The sequence below is a fragment of the Xyrauchen texanus genome, chromosome 1 (assembly GCF_025860055.1).
Source record: "Xyrauchen texanus isolate HMW12.3.18 chromosome 1, RBS_HiC_50CHRs, whole genome shotgun sequence".
NCBI lineage: Eukaryota > Metazoa > Chordata > Actinopteri > Cypriniformes > Catostomidae > Xyrauchen > Xyrauchen texanus.
The window spans coordinates 21,750,002-21,773,574 of record NC_068276.1 but is presented as its reverse complement, the minus strand read 5'-3'; the positions used below and the strand labels follow the sequence as shown (position 1 = coordinate 21,773,574).

At 37.7% G+C, this 23,573-nt stretch overlaps 2 protein-coding genes across 3 annotated transcripts; one reads left to right on the top strand and one right to left on the bottom strand.

Moving 5' to 3' along the window:
* Positions 1 to 580: 580 nt before the first annotated feature.
* Positions 581 to 11,956, bottom strand: nelfa (negative elongation factor complex member A). Its single transcript, XM_052130443.1, has 11 exons — positions 10,752 to 11,956; positions 6,867 to 7,038; positions 6,366 to 6,527; positions 6,164 to 6,253; positions 5,929 to 6,056; positions 5,700 to 5,769; positions 5,481 to 5,569; positions 5,264 to 5,375; positions 1,715 to 2,025; positions 1,530 to 1,629; positions 581 to 1,421 (listed from the first exon to the last, which is right to left on the bottom strand). The coding sequence occupies exons 1-11, from the start codon at positions 10,959 to 10,961 to the stop codon at positions 1,237 to 1,239; spliced, it is 1,629 nt and encodes a 542-aa protein (XP_051986403.1). The 5' UTR covers positions 10,962 to 11,956; the 3' UTR covers positions 581 to 1,236.
* A 642-nt stretch (positions 11,957 to 12,598) lies between these two features.
* c1h4orf48 (chromosome 1 C4orf48 homolog) lies at positions 12,599 to 17,810 on the top strand. 2 transcript variants are annotated; one of them, XM_052133669.1, is made up of 4 exons: positions 12,599 to 12,711; positions 12,967 to 13,115; positions 14,404 to 14,492; positions 16,625 to 17,810. In XM_052133669.1, exons 2-4 carry the CDS (start codon positions 12,992 to 12,994, stop codon positions 16,694 to 16,696), a joined length of 285 nt encoding a protein of 94 aa, XP_051989629.1. In that variant the 5' UTR covers positions 12,599 to 12,711; positions 12,967 to 12,991; the 3' UTR covers positions 16,697 to 17,810. The 2 variants fall into 2 exon arrangements, with proteins under 2 accessions (XP_051989629.1, XP_051989638.1); XM_052133678.1 differs by having other exon boundaries at positions 12,612 to 12,711; positions 12,971 to 13,115.
* Positions 17,811 to 23,573: the final 5,763 nt, after the last annotated feature.

Genomic DNA, 23,573 nt, shown 5'->3' with positions numbered 1-23,573 from the left:
TGTGAGCAATGAGATTTGTAATATGCAGTTAGCAGTAAATCCAAACAAGGAGAAAGTTCCTCAGATAACTACTGATTAGACTGTGTAAATATTCTGTTGTTTTTTCCACAGAGAAAAACATATTGTGTTGGAAAAGCTTTGCGATGTAATCTTAAAGGCATTCTTGTATTGAACGAGACTCTTGTCAATCAATCTAGAAATTTTGGTTACATCTTTGAATTGCACAAACCTTTGGTGAACAGAGAATGGTATACTGACTAGAACATTGTCGTTATTAAACAATGCATAAAATGGGGATGAATATACCTCTTAACTAAACCTTACTGTCTAAACCCACTTTCTATTGTCCCAAATACATCAATTCATGCATACTCAGCCATTTTCACATCATCTCCCAAGCACCCAAATCAATACAATAAGCAGTTCACATTTGTGTCTCGTACTTTGAATAGAGACCAAACTTAAAGAAACCTTCTCAGTTCTTGCTCGAGCGAGCAGGTTGTTAGAGATGCAGCAAAAGCTAATAATTCAGTGATTATTGGGGTTGTGTATTTCAACAAACCAAACTTAAGTCCATCAGCACTATACATCTGGATATGTTTCCTTTGCTTTAAACAGAAATTATCCTGTTTTACACCTAGTTCACTTTTTGTTTTCATTTTAATTTTCTGTCCGTTGTTCAAGGAGGAACCTTTTTTAAACACTGAGTGAGAAAACAGACAGATGCTTTGGTTTCATTTGTGAAACATTGTAATAGCATGTTTGTACCCTTTTACAGATCTCACAATAGTGTCAATCAAAAGAAGGTTAAGACAACTAAAAAGCTCTCTCTCGATTTTGTCACAATTAACACTAGAAAATTTTAAATGGGCGACGATACAAACGTTAACAAAAAGATAAAGAAAACAAGTCTTACAACAGGGTCCCTGTCTTTTTCAACGCAGGAACAGAGACATGAGGTGCACCAAACAAGAATTCCTTTGCACTGGTCTGGAACAATATCCAAACATTTCCCCACTTTGAGTCACAACAGCACATTCCCAATACCTCTGAATTTGGCCCGAAAATATATGTACATTCTAGTTCATGTACATGATTTGTTTGTGTGTGTGTTATTTAAAGCAGTCCTCCTCAGATGACATTGAAGAGGGGTGTTTGAATGTATACATATGCGTCTATGTAAACACGTGCTGATTGGGAGTTCGTAAGTGTGTGGTATAGTTAAACCAGTTCTCCTCAGGAGATGTTGGTTATGGGTTTGTATTTCTTGAGTCGGGTCCATTGCCCAGTAGAGTAGTTCATCTCAAACACTGTGTCCACTAGCATGGTGGTGCTGCCGGTTCCATCCGCTTTAGGCAGAATTTCTGTGTGCTCACTCAGTTTGATCTGAATGATGTCACCCTGTTCTGGACAGGGGTTCTCTGTTGGGACAGGCAAACATTAGGAGGATCATTACAGACGAACAGAAATGCTAAGATTGTCAATCAACTGACAAAATAAGAGCGCTGATTAAATCGAGGCCAGAATACCTCGCGATCCTGCCATGAAGCCCAGGATAAGGGCTTTTTCCGGCCGTGTAACTTTGTTTGCAGTCTTGAACATTTCCTGTGCAGCATACATCTGTTCTCTCTGTGGGTAACCAAAAAAACAAGATGTGAGAACCCCAAACTGGAGATTAAAACAAATTTTGTGATACATGAAGTGGAGTTCTCACCGTGAGCGACAGGTTCTTTTTAGGCTGGGTTTGTGGAGGTGCTGGTGTGAGTGCGGGCTGAGCTGCAGTGGTGGGCGGCTGTGTGGGCATGTCTGGCTGTGTTGCCGTGGCGGCAGGGGGCGGAGCATTATTAGTGGGTGTGCTGGTTGGCGTTGTGGGTGAAGTGGGGGCAGTGGGACTGGCAGTGCTGGCATTATACATGGGCGGCCGCTGCTTGAACTGGCCAGGTAACGAAGCAGAAGCGGTGTTGGGAGTGGACGACTCCTCCGACTGCCGGTTTATAGTTTCACGCCCTGAACCTCCTGCGTTGGCTGAGAATTATATAAAGAGTTTGAGCAAACTTTGGTTTAAGCAAAAGTGATTTTTATAGGATTCATGACAATGTTCCATGACAAATCATTGGAATATAAAAGCAAGTGCTTCAATAAAAAATAATTCCATATTTTCTACATGCATTTAGCTTGAATTCCTGGTACACAATTGACCCCTTGCTAAGCCCCGCCTTAAAAGCATTTCTAATCAGTCTTTGCAACTTTTGCCCAGCTGCCATTTCTCTGACAAGTGTTTGCCTTTTTACAATGAGAGCCTATGGGAGAACTATTGTTTGGTCACTTGTGACGAGGTCCATTTTATCTCCTTTAAAAAAAATCTTTATATAAATCTTGAGAAGAACATTCTCTGGATTAAACGGTGTCATTCCTCAAGACCAAATAAACCTGTATAACATCAGCGAGGACACCTAGATTTCCTCCAGTGTAAATTAAAGCTACTAACTTAACGTTAATAAGTTTATGTATTGATTTGGATCTTCGTAAAGGCGATAGTATATAAAGTGTTTAAAGCATCACAGTGAGTGTGTTATGAGACATCTGTTCACTTACACTAATGTTTTCAGGGGAGTAATCTCAATCAAGTGACACTTTACTCTTTTTGTGTGACTTTGATAATCATTTGCCCCAATTTAGAGTCTCAAAAGTTTCCAATCAAATGAATGTGTAATTTAACAATTTCTTTTACAAAAAAGTCAGATAATATGTATTAAAATGTCACTCTTCATTCCAGACCACGTAATAATATTATCAACTGTGTTTATGATAACATTTTGCCAAATACCACTCCTATTCATCCCTATGGGAAGAACTGCAAAGCTTGTCAGAGCAAGCAACAGTACCCAAGGGGGGTGGAGCTTAGCGAAGTGTCGATTACAATGACAATGTCTGATTAGGGGTGCACAGATTGACTGTAGAGGTGGAGGAAACTGGGACTTGTCCTCTGCCACCCGGATTGAGGCGAGTAACCGCGCCACCACAAGGACCTACTAAAAGGGAATTGGGCATTCCAAATTGGGAGAAAAGAGGACAAAAGTGTATGTATGTATAGTATATATATATGTATATATATATATATATATATATATATATATATATATATATATATATATATATAAAAGAATCTGATATGTTGTAGGGCTTAAAAAAAAAAAATCCCAATATCCAGTAATCCCAATACCTCTTCAGTCAACCCCCCTGCCAACATTTCTGAATTCAAATTGCACTTTAAACTAAACAAAAAAGCAATTAAAATAAAGTTATCAAAAAATCTTCTCAAATCCAAACATTTACTGTCTCCAACTGCCTCATTTGCAATCACGCAAGTATTCGTCTATGACAACAGGTGGGAAATTACTAATAGCCTAAAAATTAAGAACTAAAGACAGTTGTAAAGATAATAATAATATTTTAAAATATAAACCATTACCTCAACCCATATAACAGTTCAACACAACCCATGTAATTTCTACTTTCAAAACATTTGTTACTTAACTTGATCTGTGCTTAAACAAATAGAAAACAGCAGTTTATATATTAGGTGTAAGCCTAATATATAAGTGCGAACTGCTCTGTGAATGAGGTCATTTGCAGGATTCTCATAGATGACACTATTCTTGCAAACAGTTTTCAGACAGTTTTCTTTTGTCTGTTCTAAAAAAAATATAATAGTGTTTTTTCAAGCATGTGTCTATGTTTAACAGCATTTCTTGTCATTGTTACTCTGAGATGACTTACAGGTTACCCACCACTGTTGTAAAATTACCTGTGCATGAAATTATTTGGACGAGGAGCTCGAGAATAAGGAGCTGGATTCAGCCACGTCGCATTTGGTGGATGCAAATTTCTAATATTTAGGCTAATGTTTAATATATCTGGCGATTTCCCAGGTTTCGCCATTTACCAATATTGTTGACCATCGTCGGTTAATATGTGTCGATATGGAGATTTGTAAGACATCGTCCTATCGCCCAGGCCTAATATGTTGTTGACCAATATTATTATAAACTTTCCTCAAGAAACTCGAGATCTAGAGAAAAATACATGGGTAAAAAAAAAAAAACGCAACGAAATAAACACTACTTGTAGAAAATATACATGAAAAAACACTTCTTGCAAAACAAATGAAAGACAAATGAATGCGGATTGTATCTTTTGGCTTCCATATTATTCTTTTGTGTGCTTTATTTTGAGGTAAAACAAATTGCTTGTATTATGAGTGATTATCATCGTGCAACACAGTTTGAATATTATATTTTTCTACTCTGTGTTGGGTTTTGTGAACCTACACCACAGATGATGCAACTGTTTTAATAACAAGCTCCTCTTCATTTTCTTAACTTGTTTGAGATTTGACCCGTACTTTGGAGATGTTTTTTCAGGGGTTTCCCTGGGTCAAAAATGACTGAGTAGCTTGAGTGATCCTGCACAGTTCTCTCCTATATATCAGGAATGTCTTGGGCGGCGGCAGCAGAACATTTTTTACACCCTGTCCATGTTTCTTAAAGTCTCTCAGTGTCATGTGAAGCCCTACCACTGATAAATAAACCGTAAAATATATACGTATCAAGATATTGCAAAATCTCTTCAATTAAATATATCAATTCAATTGAAAAGTATTAATATAATTTGAAACTTTATATTGTCGTATCTTTTAGCCCTATATCTGATCCTAAAATAGTATCAGATTGGTATCAGACCAAAAGTCAGCTTTTGAACGCTCATGGTCTGAACAAGCCCAGATTTTGCTGTAATATGGCGTGAATGAGCAAATGCACTTCTATGTTAAAATGCCTGTCTTGGTGACGTATTAGGGTCTGTCATAATTGAATGTAAAAAAATACAATAACTTAAAAAAATAAATACATTAAAAACATCAGACCAGTACATTAGGCCTTTCATTCAGCCTAACAGACTTGCCACTGTTGTATTGTTATTAACCAAACAAAAATAATGATGAGAAAACCACTGAATAATTACTGTTTCCTTGTATAATTACTATTTTGTAAAACTATGTTCATATTTAACATGTTTAATACAAGCGTGCACTCAATAGCACATTAGGTTTAGCTGTGGTATCGAAATTTGTATCAATTTCTGAAACTTTGTATTTTGATGACAACCCTAGTCTGATTATCCGTTCTGTCTAATCAATCGGTTTTCTATAGCTTGTCATTACTTTGCATCAGTCTCATCCTACATTTGAAGATGTTGCGCTCACCTGGCTGTGTCTCTGAGCTGGGAATGTAGGACGAGGAAGGAACCATGCTGGGGGTGGCTGGAAGGTAACTGGTTGATGGCAGTGTGCTCTCGCTGTTTAGCGCCCCCAGTTTCTGTCATAAAAAGAGAAAATTGTATTGTGTTTTGCTGATTCTAAGTGCTCAATAAACCCACATGACAAGCGCCCAGTGTATCAGCGATAAGATTTCAAAGTCTACCTGTGTTGACACCAAGCCAGCTGCATAGTCTGGTGTTGCGTTCTCCACCACTGCCTCTTCTTTGGCGGCCTTCTCTACAGCTTCTGTGTCTGTATAAGACACAAATTCATTAAAACTACCAATCCAATTCAATTGTCTTCAAAGAGGGTCTTGAAACAGCCAAAAAGTCAGTTCAGAGGTGCAGGGATGAAATTTCTCAACAAATATTCCTGAACTTACCCAAAGTCTTTCTTCTCCTCTTAGCTTCTCTACCAGCTCCTACCATATCCAACTCGGATATATCTAACAACTGTAAATAAATACAACCAGAAAATGCAGACATTGCACTTACAAACCTGTGTACAGATATGACATCCATACTAGTAAGAAGGTAAACAAATTCACTGATTTGCGATACATGGTATTAGACTATAAGTGTTAGCTGGATTGTGGGTCCTTGCTCAATTACCTTGACTCCCCTCTCCTTGCGCAGGGGCGTGCGAGCAGGAGCAATAGGCGTTCTGTTGCTGGGGGGGCTGAACATGCTTGGGGTTGTCGGGCTGCGGAATGGTGCTTTAGGAATGCCCTTCAGCGGCGCTGTGAGAGGAAACACGATGATTAATGATCAATTTTACTATTTGTTAAGAAAAATTCAAACAAATTCAAAAGAAGTCATCTTGAAAGATCATATATATAAATTTTACTTGTGGTGTCAATCTTCTTCACCAATCCTCTTCCTTTGGAGTGGAACGGCACTCCTGCTGTTTTCTTTAACTGCTGGGCAGTCTCTGTTGCTTCAGAACAAATATAGCAGTTAATAAAGAACAATGAGCAAACAAACAAACATTGGTTTAAAAACGCACTGGACAGATAAATACCATGGAAATAAATCATACTCAAACGTACATTTCTGCAGGAGTTCAGCTCTGAGTGTTGCACTCTTGGGTTTCCTCTTCAGCTGGAAGTGCTTGATGGGTGGAGTAAGTGGCCCCACCAGCGTGGTCAAAGCACTCTTATTCAGGTACTGACACTCCAGAGGCAACATAGTGGACGCTTCACATTCATTCACTGAGAAAGGGAAGAGGGTCAAACACAGACACCGAGTGCAAACTTACATTCTTAACAGATGCTTTCTTACCAGAGTGCACCTATCAGCAATTACAAGGACAGGTAGGTGAGGGTACACCCCACAAGCTAAGCTAGCCAAAAAAAAAACTAAGCAACCACAATAACGGTGCATACACTGAAGTTCAAGATCGGGTTGCTACCAAGCGAACACATTAACTTAAATAAATTCAACAATTATCATGCATAACACCATCTGATTTATAAAATGCATTTCATATCTGGTACATTCCCTTTGATCACATTATAATGTGTGCAGATGAAATGAATCACTGAACAGACCTTTCTCACGTAGCTCTCCAAGTATGTCTTGTACATTAGGATTCTGCTCCTCCAGGTCCAGATTTAGTGAGCCCGTCTCTGGAAAGGATTTTAGGATGTCAGCCACCATTAACACCCATGGCTCAGAGTCCACTGTGGCCAATTGAATAATCTCTGACAGAGCCTCCTTCATCTGGGATATGAGGGAAGATGGGAGAGAGAACAATCTATTTATTTTGTTTTGCTAAATATGTCATTTCATATTTAAAACATTAACCTCATAACATTATCTATGTAGTCGTAACTGGTGTAAAAGGTGCATTCTGTAATTTTTCCCCATTAAAAAAGTTTTACTTCTAAAGAAATGAACTAAAATTTTGAAACGTATGAATAAAATCATGAGCACTCACATGAGATGAGGACTCTAGTTGTATCAGTAACCTTATAAAAGCTGTTTTATTCTACATGAGGGAGGATTCCCTCATGGGGGCTGCCATATTAGAATCACATGACCAGCTGAATACTACTCGCTTAATCTCAGTAACCATCTTGTTCTTGGACACTTTCACTCTTGGATTAAATTAATCATGTCTGATTGTAAATAGTGAATTTCTACAATGGCATCTGAAACCTTCTGATTTTGAATGATGCAGCATCCACACCAATAGGTGTCACTGTAAGTCCAAGATGATATGAAGTAACTGAGTGCACCTTTAAAGTCTGAGTAAATACACCTGCATGCTTCAGAATGCTGCAACTTCTGTGCCACCTTTGCAGTGTAAAAATGGCTTATATCAGTTCTACCATTACATGTCATTCTCAGGAAAAATCTGTTAATGTTAATAAATATGTGACAATATAAAAAAGTCAAATTCAGTCGCACGTATCACTCTGTTAAAGGTATGGTGATCCAGACATCAACTAACATAACTTACAAAATCAAACGGTACAAAACAGTAAATGCATAACATCAAAGATATTAACTTTAAAGGGACAGTTCTCTCATCATTGCCATCCCAGATGTGTATGACTTTATTCTGCAGGACAAAAACTAAGATTTTAAGAATATTTCAGCTCTATAGGTCCATAAAATGCAAGTGAAAAAAAACAAAAAACAAATGCAGCATAAAAGTAATCCATAAGACTACAGAGGTTGAATCCATGTCTTCAGAAGTGATACGATAGGTGTGGGTGCGAAACAGATGGATATTGAATTCCTTTTTACTATAAATCTCCACATTTGACCAGCGCAGGTGGCAATATGCATGAAGAATGTGAAAAACAAAACAAAAGAATATGAAAGCGGTGATTTATAGTATAAAAAGGACTTAAATATCGATCCGTTTCTCACCCACAATTATTATATCGTCTGTTGAAGACATGGATTAAACCACCAGAGTCTTATGATAACATTTATGCTGCAGTTATGTGCTTTATGGAGCTTCAGAGTTCTGTTCACATTCACTAAGATTGAATGGACCTACAAAGCTGAGATATTCTTTTAAAACTCTTTGTGTTTAGCAGAAGAAAGAAAGTCAAGCACACCTGGGATGGCATGAGGGTGAGTAATGATGAGAATTTACATTTTTGGGTGAACTATCCCTTTAAATTAAGTGACAAAACACATATCCTTGATTTCACTCTTTTAAAAAGGTACAGTAAGCATTTTTTATTATTATTAAAATAAAATATTATTGTATTTAAAAAAATAAAAAATTATTTTATATATATATAAATAAATAAAACTTCAAAGGGCAGGGGGGTTCAACCTTTACAGATCCAGGGACAGAGCCATTCAAAAAGCTAGAAGTAGGGCTGTCAACTGGGCAGAGAAATGAAATTTTAATTTTTACCTTTAAAAGTTTTCTAAATTCGAATCAAATTCGAATGTCAAGTCAGCTAATTTTTTTTAATTGACATAATTTCCTTAGTCCACAAGAATACATATAACCATACAGCATCGTGTTATATTATTGCAAAGAACCTTCCAGGCTGTTAAATAAAAACATTCCAATTTTAACTAAAGTGCATAAAATGAAAAATACAAGTTTTAGTCTATTCATATACTCAATAGCTGTCAACATGGTGTTACACTTGCACTGGTGCCACAGTATATACTACCACAGACACAAACTTCATAACAACAGCGATATACCACAGTGTTTTTCATTAATTACAGCTGTATGTAGGGTACAATTATTCCCAGATAGGCTGAACTCATGATCCCAGGACAGGGGCATTTACACAGACAGAACACAACAGAAAGGAACAGAACGCGAGGATCTCGAGACACACATCTCCAACTTAAACTCCTTTACAGATAAACCCACTACTTAATCTGAGCAATGCTGATAAGAGAGCAAGACGCAACAGCCAAAGACCTCCACCAACTGTAAGGGGCTGTTCACACCGAATGCTTTTGCAAACATCCAGATGTATATTTCTATGTAAACGTGCTAGAAGAACGTATTTGTTTCGCTTCGTTTTTGTTTATTCAGCGTATCGTGCAGAAGCACTGTTTTTAGATGCCGTGTCAAGTTAAAAATAACTTTAAAACGCATCTCGAGACACCTGCTTTGTGTTAAACTGTATTTGTATCCGTGTCTAGCCTTTTTAGCGCAAGAATACGATCACGTCGCAAGTGCTCCACACATCCTAAATTCGAGTGCGCAGTTTTAGTATTTGAATAAGTGTATCTTTCCTAAATTCGACAAATATTCGAATACTTGAATTTTTATTTGACAGCCTTAACTAGAAGTGTCATGAAAAATGTTAATATAACCTAGTATTTCTTTTTTTACGGACCCACGTATCTTCACGATTCACGCTTCCCTGATTGAAAACCAATCGACAGAACTGTGGCATAATATTGCTTTTAAAAAACAAACAAACAAAAAAAAAACTGAGGCACTTTTTTTAGAGGGTTTAAAAGGCAGAAATTTGAAGCTAATAATCGTTTAATAGCACTTAAATATGTTAAAACTCGTATGTTATTTGAGCCCTAATATTACACAGTCACTGTAGGAGTTTATGGTTTGTTGACATTACATCGTCATGGTAATGAAGTTGTAAAATTGGCTATACGTTTACACAGAAAAGGTTAGCAAGTGATTTTATCACACTAAAATAATGTTAACACACACATCGTGTTTTGTGGCTATACTTTTGAAATGGTTAAAAAAATGGCCCCCCATTCACGACCATTGTAAGTGCCTCAGTATAACCAAGATTTTATTTTTTATAAAAGGAGATGAAAGTCCAAATTAATTTTTGTGGTAATCAATATTATGCCACAAATGCTGTCAACAGAGCATAACTTCTATTGAACCCGGAATATTCCTTTAAGAAAAAAAATGTATCCTAATTTCAATCCAGGAGACAGCGGTCACTGTTGTTTTGTTAGTGAAGAGACCTTCAAACTCGCACATGCGCGCAATGTTTAAAAGTTTAGGGGAACGTGGTTTCCGCCAAAATACCAGTTTCCTTTATAAAACCAGAACTCGACTGCAACCATGTAGTTTCTTCTTTGGTGACAGTGATGGATCAAATCAATTAACTGTAGGAGATATGGTGTGTTGGCGGAAACTATGGTTACCACTGCCGTTACCGTTTTGTAAGGGGGCGTTTTACGCATATCCAAACGTATGAATAAACACTGTAATAACATGCCAGCAACATCACAAAGGTGAATGCACGATTACGGATAGAGGCTAACGTGTCCAGAGACTGAGCTGCTGCAGACTGACTTGATCCAGGTAGCAGCTGCAGGGGTCTCGTGCTGGAAGCCATGTTATTACACATGCAACACATCCATGTCAACAACGTACAGCACCAATAATATTACTCAACAACATGCCACCCCAAAGAAACGAGCCGCAGTCGGAAGTTAAAGCAGTTTGTGTGCACCTCGTCCACGGTCCTGCGCGGGAGGTGCAGCATCCCCAACAAGAGTTTCAGCTTCACCGGAGGCGAAAGACTGGAGAAACACAGCCGTATATTGTCAATGACAGAAACTGTGAGAAGGGACGCGATGCTTAAAGGAGTCCACAGCTCGTCCGTCGATCCCAGTTTGTTGTGGAGCCACAGGCCGGTGTCGCTCTCCCTCATCGACGCCATCTTGGGGAAAAACGAATAACGAGATCGGGCATTTTATCAGGCTGCCTAAAAAAACACACACGCACTCTAGGACCCATGTGATCACAACTAGACTGTCAACTTTGATTAACACTATACATGTCGTCAGTATGCTTTACTATTTTAAGTCATTTTCCCAGTTATATAATGGATATTTGTTGGCATATAATATAAAGTTATAATTTTGAGACACGTACAGTATGTGGCAGAGATTCGGTCATATGAATATAGGTAGTTGACGCATTAAGTTAAAATTTTTTATTTAAATAGTGAACATGAAGTATTTAGGTTCAAATTTAAATGAAAGAGTAAGGGATATAGTGTATATTTTAAGCCCCGTAATTGTTCACTATTGAAGTTTTTGACAATTGTGCCTTGGCTAGTTACTTGTTTTGAATAGTCACGTGGTGTGATAAAAGACACACAAATTTCCATGTAGCCTATGAATTAAAGGCGCGCCTGCCTTTTTTTCTCTTCCTAATTTAAAATAGAGAAATTAATCAGCATTTTGAAACATATGAGCACTCACATTAAAATCATATCAGTAACCTTATGAAAGCAGTTTTATTCCACATGGAGAGGGTCTCCTAATTGGGGCTGCCATGATAGGATCACATGACCAGTGAAATTCTTCTGGCTTAATCTCAGCAACCGGTCTGTTATTGGACACTTTCACTCATTAATTCAATGAATCATGGCTGACTGTGAAAAGTTCTAGAGAATTTCTACAATGGCATCTGTAACTGAAAACTTTTGCATTTGAATGATGTATCATTCAGGCCCCTATGTGTCAGTGTAATGGTGTGTTCACATAATGTCAAAATCACTTTATTTATGAGATTCTGACTTGTAAAAAAGTGTTAATGTCTTCGTTGAACTGGTAATTACAAGTTGTAAACACAGAACTCTATGAAAGCTCAGACTTGACAATCATGACGTCATGTAAAACAATAAATATGGCAGTGGACGCAACAGTTGAAGTAAACCAACCCACATTTCTGTTTGATATGCCATTTTATTTTGCTACTGATGCCTGGAGAATTTTTTTTTCTCTTAAACATTTGTAATAACTTACGAGATGGTGTGTGCGTAGAATATACAAGTTTCCATCTCATACCATAAATCATAAAGATACCATTAAAAACAAAATACTGAGTGCAACTTAAACGAGAGGTCATAAAAGTACAGCAGCATGTCACTCTGCAGGACATTTAAGTAGTTCATGACAGGCATATCGAAACTTTGGAAAATCTTGGAGTACACAGAAGAGTTTAGAGAGTATACAGAAAAGTACTGATATAAAAAAAAATTATGTATTGGGAACCGCAAATCTACATAACAAGTGGATAGATTTATGTTCAAGAGGCGTGCTGTTGAAGTATATAGATCAGATTTCTGTTGCCAATTATTTCATTTTATTATGAAAACAAATAAAGCATATACAAGAAAAAAAATCCATAAAAAAGGTAAAAACAAAAAAGCTTTTATATGATTACATGAATATAAAACATCACTACAGTCAAAGCAATCGAGCATGAACCCATGTGACCATCAGAAACCAATCAGAGATGAAAACGTTTGCTGGATTCTGTCCTACGGTGAGTCGCGAAGGACAATATATCTGAAGAAAGCGCAATTTAATTTGTTTCTGCTCGGCAAAGAAACTGCGTCCTGAATACGAGGGCGGTGGTTTGACTAACGGTACTGCTACTGCCTTTATCTGACACTACAGGTAATGCTTCATTCCGGTATAATTAGCTTTAATAATGTGCTTAAGACAAGTATTTTGCTTTGCACGTGGGTATTTCGGTGATCATGTTTGGAAATTGTGATGTTATCTTTATAGAGGGGTCGAAATAAAGCCAACATTTGAAGCACGACTGGTTTAAGTCATTTGTAAATAGCTTTTAAAGACCTGCTAAAATAATAATTTTCAATGTTAAAGCATTTTATTTTTAGTTTCTTTATTTACGTTATGATTCGGCAGGTAGCCCGTTCCCGTTTGTTTGGTGATGCTGTTTGACATTATGAGGCCAAGCGGAGCGGTTGCGACTGTGATGCTGCTGGTTCTGCTGCAGCTCCTCTGTGTCAAACCAATGAACGCGGAGGAATCAGGGACGGTCATCCCCGCAGAGAGTAAGATATATTTACATTTATAGACGTGCGGGCAACAAGGATGTCTCATCACGTTGAAAGCATGAAGTAGTCATTATTTACTAGGTTTCCATCCAATGTTTTTCAAACCGATATAGCTGATGGAAACGCAAATTATTGCTAAAATGTTACAAGTGTCAACATAATATTTTTCAATTTAACTCTAGCACATAAACTCTATGTCGATATTTAAAATGTAGCTAGTGAAAAACTGGTTTGGAATCTATTTTTGTCGAGAAAATTGGCATGAACACAAACATTTAGCCTTATACTGTTCTGTAGATGGAAATACTTTTTTCAAGACTGGATAAAACTGTTTGTCCAATTCTGAGTTCACTTTCAGAAAATTACCTTTTGAGCATTTTAAAACTTTTAAATATTTTAAATCTAACCCTCTTTACCTCGGATCACATTTACTGCTTCTTCAGAAAATGTAATTTGCATTATGACGCTAAAATTAATTTTAGGTGACAATCAAGTTCAGTTCATCATTAAAAGTTGCGGGACATACCTAATGCAGTTGTGATGGCGATGCTTTAGATTAAATGATTGTTCAAAATAGCCTAAAATATCAGGAATGTATCATGTCACCTGATATTACAACGCATCAATTTTTTCTTTAATAGCTGTGCACACCGCATATACACATGAATGGTCCTTATACAAAGACCGAAATTTACCCCACTACTTAGTGCAGGTTGCCAGCTTGAACAGGGTCATGACGATTCGATTTCGGATCAGAACTGGTGACTGTGATAGGCGCAACATCAGGACCAATATTACAGTCCTATCAGAAGGGCAACAGCTCCCTTTTGATTAGAGTTCCTCCTCTTCTGATTGCATTTATTTGTGAAATTGCATAATTAGTACATAATAACAGTAAGCTGTCTAATATCAATGCATTTTTTCAATACAATTTCTGAGAAGCAAAAGGTACACAATTAGTGATAAACACACATTTCTGAATGGAAACTGCTTCAGGGCGGATTTCTTTAGCGATAAACCAAAACTTATGCGACAAAGTGTTTTTTAAGAATGACGTCATCACGAACACCATTTTTATAAGGTCATTTGAATGGAAACAGGCATGTTTACACATTTTCACTTCGTCGATAACAAAACAGTGTGAAAAGTGGATGGAAACTAGATGTAGCCACTGTGTTACCTGGAAATCAAAATGGGCTATGCACCTGCTCCGCCGTTGTGATGATGGTAAATTTTGGTCAATGAAGTATCACATACAGCACCATATTTACCTTGTTTTTAATAGGTCGACCATGTGTTGACTGCCATGCCTTTGAGTTTATGCAGAGAGCCTTGCAGGACCTGAAGAAAACAGCTTTCAACCTGGACTCACGGGTGAGACCTTAAAAAGAGAGTAGACCTTTTGGACCAACTTATGTGCATTTAATGTTAGAATGATGTTGACTTTGTTTTCAGGACTGTTTTAAGTAAGTTTTCTAGGATTTAATAATAGAAAGTTATGATTTTGATACACTACAATATGTAGCAGACATTCTGTCATTGCCACATCAAAAAGCATCTTCCTCTGAGATCCACTGAAAAAAACAGTGCATATGGGTAGTTGATGCACAATGTTTCCATGGGCTCCTTTAAAAATGAACAGTACCAATTCTTCTGGGGGCCTAGGTAGCTCAGCGAGTATTGATGCTGACTACCACCCGTGCCTGCTAAGTGAATCAGTCCAGGTCTCCTAAGCATCCAAATTGGCCCGGTTGCTAGGGTCACTATAATGTGGTTCGCTCTTAGTGGGGTGCGTGGTGAGTTGTGCGTGGATGCCACAGACAATAGCGTGAAGCCTCCACACGCACTATGTCTCTGCGGTAACGCCCTCAACAAGCCACATGATAAAATGTACGGATTGACTGGTCTCAGACGCGGAGGCAACTGAGATTTGTCCTCTGCCACCCAGATTGAGGCGAGTCACTACGCCACCATGAGGAATTAGAACGCATTGCGAACTGGATACTCCAAATTGGGAGAAAAAGGGGAGGAAAAAAAAGGAGTACCAGTAAACCATTTAGACTATGAAACTTGTGCCCATTTATTGTCTATTCCTGTAAACTTTAAGGGATAGTTCCCCCAGAAAATGAAAATTCTCTCAACATTTACTCACCCTCACGCCATTCCAGATGTGAATGACTTTCTTTCATCTGAATACAAAGATGTTTATAAGAATATTTCAGCTTTGTAGGTCCAAACAATGCAAGTGAATGGGTACCAAAATTGTGACACTCCAAAATGCACATAAATCAGCATAAAAGTGATCCATAAGACTCCAGTGGTTTAATCCATGTCTTCAGAAGTGATATGATAGGTATGGGTGATAAACAAATGAATATTTAAGTCCTTTTTTACTGTAAATCTCCACTTTCACAGTTTTTCTTCTTTTGTTTTTTGGCGATTCGCATTCTTCATGCATATCGCCATCTACTGGGCAGGGAAGAGAATGTTCTAATTATTAATTATTAAACATGCACTTTGTATGACACGATATAAATTTAAGTGACGTGTCATGCCAATTTAAACAGGTTTTTGAGTGAAGGGTTTTCTAAATCTTCCTTTAAAATGTTTTTTCTTTGTTAAAGGGATTGTTCGCCCAAAATATTTAATTGAATGCAAGTGAATTTGTGCCAAACGTTTGAAGCTCCAAAAAGCACATAAAGGCAGCATAAAAGTAATCCATATGACTCCAGTGGTTAAATCAATGTCTTCAAAACTGATTTGATTGGTGTGCGTGAGAAACAGATCCATATTTAAGTAACATTTTTATTATAAATTCTCCACCCTGCTCAGTCAATCTCCACTTTAACTTTCTCGTTCACTTTCTTCTTCTTGTGTTTTTGGTGATTCACATTTTTCATGCATATCGCCCCCCTACCGTGGAGAATTTCTAGCAAAAAAGGATTGAAATATTGATCTGTTTCTCACCCACACCTATCACATGGCTTCTGAAGACATGAATTAAACAACTGGAGTCATGTGGATCACTTTTATGATGCCTTTGTGCTTCTTGGAGCATCAAGATTTTGGCACCCATTCACTTGCATTGTGTGGGCCTACAGAGCTGAATTATAAAAAAAAAAAAAACGAAACTTTGTGTTCAATAGAAGAAAGTCATACACATCTGGGATGGTGTTAGGGTGAGTAAATATTGAGAGAATTTTCATTTTTGTGTGGATTATCCCTTTAAGTTTAATGACTACTGTAGATTAAAAAAAAAATATAATACATTTGGAAAAACATTGTGGCAGATATCATAGATGTACACATCTAAAGTTGAATCACACCTTTAACATTGGTGCCTTCCTGTGGGTGCTCAGGAGATAGCATGCATAAGCGTGATGCAAAAGAAAATTAATTGCATCAATTTATGCACAGTTAATGCTTGCGTATACTTTTTATAATATATTCTGGAGATGGGTCTACCATGGGTCATAACTTTGACTTTACCTGCTGTGTGTTTTTAGACGGAGAGTTTGGTACTGCGGGCTGAGAGGAGGGCGCTGTGTGACTGCATGCCTTCCAGCAGCCTGCGCTGAAATCCAGCCATAAACACTGCAGTCATTTATAGAAATCTTGGTAGCACTCTATTTTACAGTACTGTTCTACATTTATGTACTATATAATTACAACAGCTACAGTAATTACTAGGTACTAACCCTAAACCTAACCTTAACCCATATAAAGCACATGTAGTTACCTAATATTACTCAGTACTTTCTTGGGTAAGTACACTGTAAGTATACTGAAAGTACACCCACTCTAAAATAAAGTGCAACCAAAATCTTTGTACTTAATAGATACTACTTGCTGTCATGGTCATATAATCTCTCTTTTACTTTCAAACGCAAAAGCATACAGTATATGATCACGTAGTATCATAGCATTCATGGACACATGGTTTCTATTTGTACCATTAAACAACATTGTAAATTACAATTCCTGACTAAAGCGTTAACACAACATTCCACAGAAAAATTATAATAATGATAATAATACAAAGTCATTGTTGAGAAGCACATTCAAATTAAAGCAGCAGCTATAATGCGGTGTGTGTGTGTGTGTGTCCTCTCCACACACCATGCACTGCAAAACACAGAGCAAACATTAAATACCCCAGACTTTATTTGCACAGTAGAATGTATCTTTTTCACACATGTCTGACTTGTTATGGAAATATTTGATTAAAAGTTACAACAGAATGCTTATTTCTAGAAACAATAATCAAGCACAGATGAATTTAGATATTAAAGAATGTGAAACTTTCTAGCATATCAGTTTTTATATGTAGAGCTTTAGGAGTTGTCTTAGGGTTTGCTTTAATATAATTTGATAACAACGGATGATTCGATAATGATAAGACCCTGTAAAGTGACGATAATGTAGCATTTTTATATTGGGAGCTTTGTAAAGCCAAAATATATGTGCGTATTCACAAAATATGATTATAGTAGATAAGTTGTCAAAAAAAAAAAAATAAAGATTGTAAAAGGAAACAAGAAATGATGGTTTCATTTATATAATAATCTGCAACACTGATGTAAGTACACTGCTGTAACAATGTTTTTTGTGTGTATAACAAAGGTGCATTTAACAAAGCATGTGTGATGTCATATTTGCTTCATAAGAAATTAAAGCACAAGTCAAAACAAACAGCCTTGAGTTCCTAGTTAATTAAATAACATGTGTTACTTTCCGAGCAGCCTCCACACACTCCAGGGCTACTGAAATACATGTGTTGCAAGCATAAAGGGCTTTTTCAAATAAACATCTGTCCCTTAGATGCAGATCTACTGATTTTGTTGGCCCATATGTGAGGCAGATTGATTTGTTTGTAAATTGGACCAGATTTCTCAAATGGGAACGCTGCTGTTCATACAGGTCATTAACCTCAGGCGTCAAAAACCTCTGGTGGCTTTGTCGAACTCAGTCATGTTAAATGCGTTATGCAAACCAAAGCTTGAATACATTTGTGTTTGTTTAGTCTGGAAATAAAGAGAAAAACATTGCAAATATGTTTTTAGGTAAAAACCAGTCAGTTCGTTGGTATTAATCACTTTGGAGTCATGTCCTTTCCCATGCCAAGTGTAAGCCTGAAAATGATCTAATGAAACTTATCCCCATTTACTAACTCATCTGTTCTTCAGAGCCGCCAGTAAACATCCTCTGCTTATTGACTTTGAAATAAGGTAGTTGAAATGCAAAAATAACTTTATTATTTTATTTATCTGTCCATGTTTAGAAGAGTCAACTTATGATGACTTATGACACTTAAAAGCCTCACAATACCTTCAACAGCAGCTTGCTGCCTTCCTGTCGTACTGTACACAACATCTCGCTTGTAAAACATCAAATCACCAGATGGGGGCGCAAGGACATAAAGATTCATTATAGCTCTGTCGCAGCAATGCAGCACTTCCCCGTTGGGGTGTGAAAACACAGCTCTGCAGAGCAAGCACGTTTTAAGAAATAAATAGACACAACATCAGTAAACACGAGTTCAGAGAACAGCATGTCCCCCATTAAAATATAGAATAAAACTGCAGTGTCCTGATGAGCTTTTAAAGCTTAGCCAGCCCAACGCCATTCAAACCACCACTGACAATGGCGGGAAATAGAAATGCCCTCAACTATCCCTTTAAGGTACCATACTCATAATTTGCACCAACATGCATTAGGCCCATTGTTCACATGAGTTTAATTTAGTTAAAGGAGAGTCAAAGAGAAGAAGAAAACTTCAGGTAAAAATGACCGTGCTAGATTTCATACATAGAAATCGTTGTGGTGCAGAAGAAAGGGGAAATCGCTCTCTTGCAAGAAAACCTGTCCCACGACAACAGACATGATCCTAGAGCTTAAGCGGAGCCCAGGCACTTGAGCACAGTCAGCTGTGGTGAATAGATGAATGTGTGACTTCATAATGTTTCTCTTGAGACAGAGAATATTTGTCACTTTGAATTTGAATTACTGTTTAGTAATTAGCATTGATTGTGTGTTTTGTTGCTATACTTCGTTCATAAGACAAAAAGGTGTGTGATTAAAGGTGAGAAAGATTGATGATCATTTGCTCAATCTGGTCAAAATGGACCTGTGTTGCAGTTCCTGTCATGATGGATGAAGTTAGAGTTATAGTTAAACCAACTTGAAATTCACATATGACACATTATGTCCAGCAAATGAGCAATAATATCAAAGTATTGATGACCTGAGCTTTAAACAGGAAAATTTGAAGTAAAATGGCAACATTGATCTCAGATCAGCAACTAAAGGTCTAAGAGGGAGTTCCACCTATGGATGTGAGGGGCTCATGAATATTTGAAGACGATAACCATTAATTATGCATGCATATTTTTGCAGTAGCCTTAAATGAATTACTCATTAGCAGGCTGAACTATGAACAGGTCTGAACATAGCAATCTCTGCAAATTAAATATTAACTTTCCTCATCATAGACAAGGAGGAGAGTGCGCAAGATACTACACCATTCAGGAGTTTCTGAGCCAGCGATCTTTAGAGACAGCGATGGATGGTGAAGCCAGAACAAAAGAGCGCCCATTACACACACTGTAAATGTGTGTGCGGTACTTGTGTGACCATTTCGTACGAGGTGACGCCCTGTTGCATTATGCATCTGCTGACTCCTTCATAACTCTTGCTGATCTTGAATTTTTTTTTTTTTTTTTTAAAGCAGAGTTGCTGTCTGTTCTTCAAGGAGAACACAGCCTCCCCAATCCTCCAGACTCCCTCCCAGACCTGTCTGTCTGTCTGTCTCCTCCGGTGGAGAATCCGGTTTGTTCCTGTTTCTCTCTCCTCCTACCCTCTCTCTCTCCCTCCCTCCCTCCCTTGCAGTCTCTTTAGCTCTCTCCCTCAATTCTACTCGCTCTCTCTCTCTAATTCTCCTCCTTTCCCCTTTTCTGACCCTGTGTCCTGATGGTGACAGTACTCTCTGGTTGTTGATGCTCACGGCACTAGACATGAGTCCCAGAGGAAAATGGACACAGTGTGCGGACAATTGGCATTCAAGAACACCCCCACATACAGAACGGTTATTTTTAGAATCAGAAATCCTGGAACAGAAACAGATAAACTGCAAAAAGTAAGGCCAAGTAAACCCATTTAAACACACTGCAGTTTAAACTGCCACACAAACAAAAAGCCAATAAGTTGACCATATAATCACTGTGCAGCTGGGTTCAACAACACAAATATCAGCCAGGATGGATGACCAGTTGAATGTCACTGCCTACATCTCACTGATGTTGTCATCTAGATTTGCACCAAGAAAATCAGAAGGGGAAAAAAAAGAATTCAGGAACACTTGTCTGAATAAGCCATGCAGCTCCTGGTACAAGCTTTTGTTATCTTAACACTGGACTATTGTAATGTTCTGTTTGTCTGCCTTTCAGTTAGAGTGATTAAGCCTCTATTGGTGATCCAGCATCCGGTCTTCTACCAACCAAAGAGAGTCCACATCACACTCTCTTGGTCTTGCTCCACTGGCTACCTGTAGTTCAAATTCAAGGCTCTGACTCTGGTGTTTAGGAGTACTCCTGGAACTTCACGCTTGTTACCTCGACACTAAACAACAGGTCTATGTTCTACTGGGCATCCTGTCCTCTGTGGTCAGTAAGTGAGCTGTGACCACCACAACTTTCAAGAAACAGCTGAAGACAAACAGTGAGTGCTTAATTTATCTATAACCATAAATAAGCAGGCAGGCAGGCAGGCTCACACACACACACACACACACACACACACACACACACACACACACACACACACACACACACACACACACACACACACACACACACACACACACACACACACATTCATACATACAGTTGAAGTCAGAAGTTTACATACACATAGGTTGAAGTCATTAAAACTCTAGTTTTGTTTTTTGTTTATAGTTGTTTTTTCCAACAATTGTTTACAGACAGATGGTTTCACATTTAATTGACTACATCACATTTCCAGTGGGTCAGAAGTTACATACATGGTGTAGCTGTGGATGTATTTTAAAGCCTATCTTCAAACTCAGTGCCTCTTTGCTTGACATCATGGGATAATCACAAGAAATCAGCCAAGACCTCAGAAAAAAAATTGTGGACCTCCACAAGTCTGGTTCATCCTTGTGAACCATTTCCAAATGCTGGAAGTTACCACGTTCATCTGTACAAACAATAGTACTGAAGTATGAACATCATTGGACCACGCAGCCATCATACCGCTCAGGAAGGAGATGCATTCTGTCTCCTAGAGATGAATGTAGTTTGGTGAAAAAAGTGCAAATAAATCCCAGAACAGCAGCAAAGGACCTTGTGAAGATGCTGGTTGATACAGGTAGACGCGTATCTATATCCACAGTAAAACGAGTCCTATATTGACATTACATGAAAGGCTGCTCAGCAAGGAAGAAGCCACTGCTCCAAAACCACCATACAAATAAACATGGGGACAAAGATCTTACTTTTTTGAGAAATGTCCTCTAGTCTGATGAAACAAAAATGTAACTGTTTGGCCATAATGACCATCATTATGTTTGGAGGAAAAAGGGTGAGGCTTGCAAGCCGAAGAACACCATCCCAACAGTGAAGCATGGGGGTGGCAGCATCATGTTGTGGGGGTGCTTTGCTGCAGGAGGGACTGGTGCACTTCACACAATAGATGACATCATGAGGAAGGAAAATGATGTGGATATATTGAAGCAACATCTCAAGACATCAGCCAGGAAGTTAAAGCTTGATCGCAAATTGGTCTTCCAAATGGATAATGTTCATCCAAAATTGTGGTAAAATGGCTTAAGGAAAACAAAGTCAAGGAATTGGTGTGGTCATCACAAAGCCCTGACCTCAATCCAATTTGTGGGACGTGTGCGAGCAAGGAGGCCTACAAACCTGACTCAGTTACACCAGTTCTGTCTGGAGGAATGGGCCAAAATTCCAGCAACTTATTGAGAGAAGCTTGTGGAAGGAACCTAATATGTTTGACTCAAACAATATAAAGGCAATGCTACCAAATACTAACAAAGTGTTTGTAAACTTCTGACCCACTGGGAATGTGATGAAAGAAATAAAAGCTGAAATAAATTATTCTCTCTACTGTTATTCTGACATTTCACGTTCTTAAAATAAATAGTGATCCTAACTTACTTAAGACAGGGAATGCTTTCTACGTTTAAATCTCTGAGTATAAATGTATTTGGCTACGGTGTAAACTTCTGACTTCAAATATATATATATATATACACACACATAAAAACATTATATATTAACATATGCATGAATAATTCTTCTTTTCTGCGATTTCACCTCTATTCTAGCTTTTGGACTAGTACTATTTTGGTTTATACTTGAAATACTGCTAATATTGCAGGTGTATGATAAATATATGTGTTTTAAACTAAAGATCCAAACAGTCTCTGACTGAACTTTTGCCTTTTCCTTGACCCCACATATCACAACCTGTTTGAATCCAGTTTAATCCATTCCTAATGCTGCTATGTCCCTTTACTTTAGTTTTTTCATAACCTTTTAAACTCAGAATAAAAATGGATTTATACAGCAAGTAACAAAAAGGTGATCACTTAGCTTAGAGACAACAGCACAGCTGACCAACACAGTTCTGGGTGAACACCATTTATGGTGGTGTGTGTGTGTATTTGACATATCAGAGGAAATGACATCCCATTCAACCCTTTGATAGATCCCGCACCAGCCAGTTCTCTCCCTCATTCTTCCACTTCCTCTCTTTCTTTTGTTATGAATTTACTAGTAAAGCCGTGTGAGGACACAGTGTTCAGGAACATTAATCCCTTCTGAAGCCTCTTGTCTTCTGCATTACTTCTAATCATGTAACATTCAACATATATAAGTATTTTATACTCTGGTCAAAGTTTGTGGAGAATATATGGAGCATATTTACAGAACAAGGAAGGAAGTTTGTGTGGAAAGCCGAATAATGACAGAACAGCTCTGTATTGATATTCTTCAAATATTCTGGTAAGGGTTGGCTGTGAAACCACTAACCCTATATATTAGACATTTGCAATTAATTCAGCTTGAACTGCTTAACGAGTAATTCCAACTTGGTTTTGTAGATCATTTCAGCCTAGGTGTGATTATATATATATATATATATATATATATATATATATATATATATATATATTAAACAATAATTTTTAAGAAATGTAAGATTTCTAAGGTAGGTATGTCTCTCATTGACAAGTGATAGAATGGCATTACAAATCTAATAGACAGCTGTGATGTCATCATAATATTTTCATACTGAATGATGCTTTCTTTTAATATTAGACCTTATTCAGAGTAGTGCCATCTTCAGTTTTTGATACTGTTGTTTTAAGTGTTTTGGATCGTTCCGCTTATGAACAATTGAAAAATCTTCTTAGTA

What these genes read in the sequence shown, in the direction of transcription:
- nelfa (XM_052130443.1), bottom strand. Translation starts at nt 10,961, where the DNA reads ATGGCGTCGATGAGGGAGAGCGACACCGGCCTGTGGCTCCACAACAAA. An exon ending in GCAAGGAGAGGGGAGTCAAG is followed by an intron (nt 5,770 to 5,928) that starts GTAATTGAGCAA and finishes ATTTATTTACAG; the next exon opens with TTGTTAGATATATCCGAGTT. An exon ending in AAAAGAACCTGTCGCTCACG is followed by an intron (nt 1,630 to 1,714) that starts GTGAGAACTCCA and finishes GGTTACCCACAG; the next exon opens with AGAGAACAGATGTATGCTGC.
- c1h4orf48 (XM_052133669.1), top strand. Translation starts at nt 12,992, where the DNA reads ATGCTGTTTGACATTATGAGGCCAAGCGGAGCGGTTGCGACTGTGATG. An exon ending in GACGGTCATCCCCGCAGAGA is followed by an intron (nt 13,116 to 14,403) that starts GTAAGATATATT and finishes TGTTTTTAATAG; the next exon opens with GTCGACCATGTGTTGACTGC. An exon ending in CTTTCAACCTGGACTCACGG is followed by an intron (nt 14,493 to 16,624) that starts GTGAGACCTTAA and finishes GTGTGTTTTTAG; the next exon opens with ACGGAGAGTTTGGTACTGCG.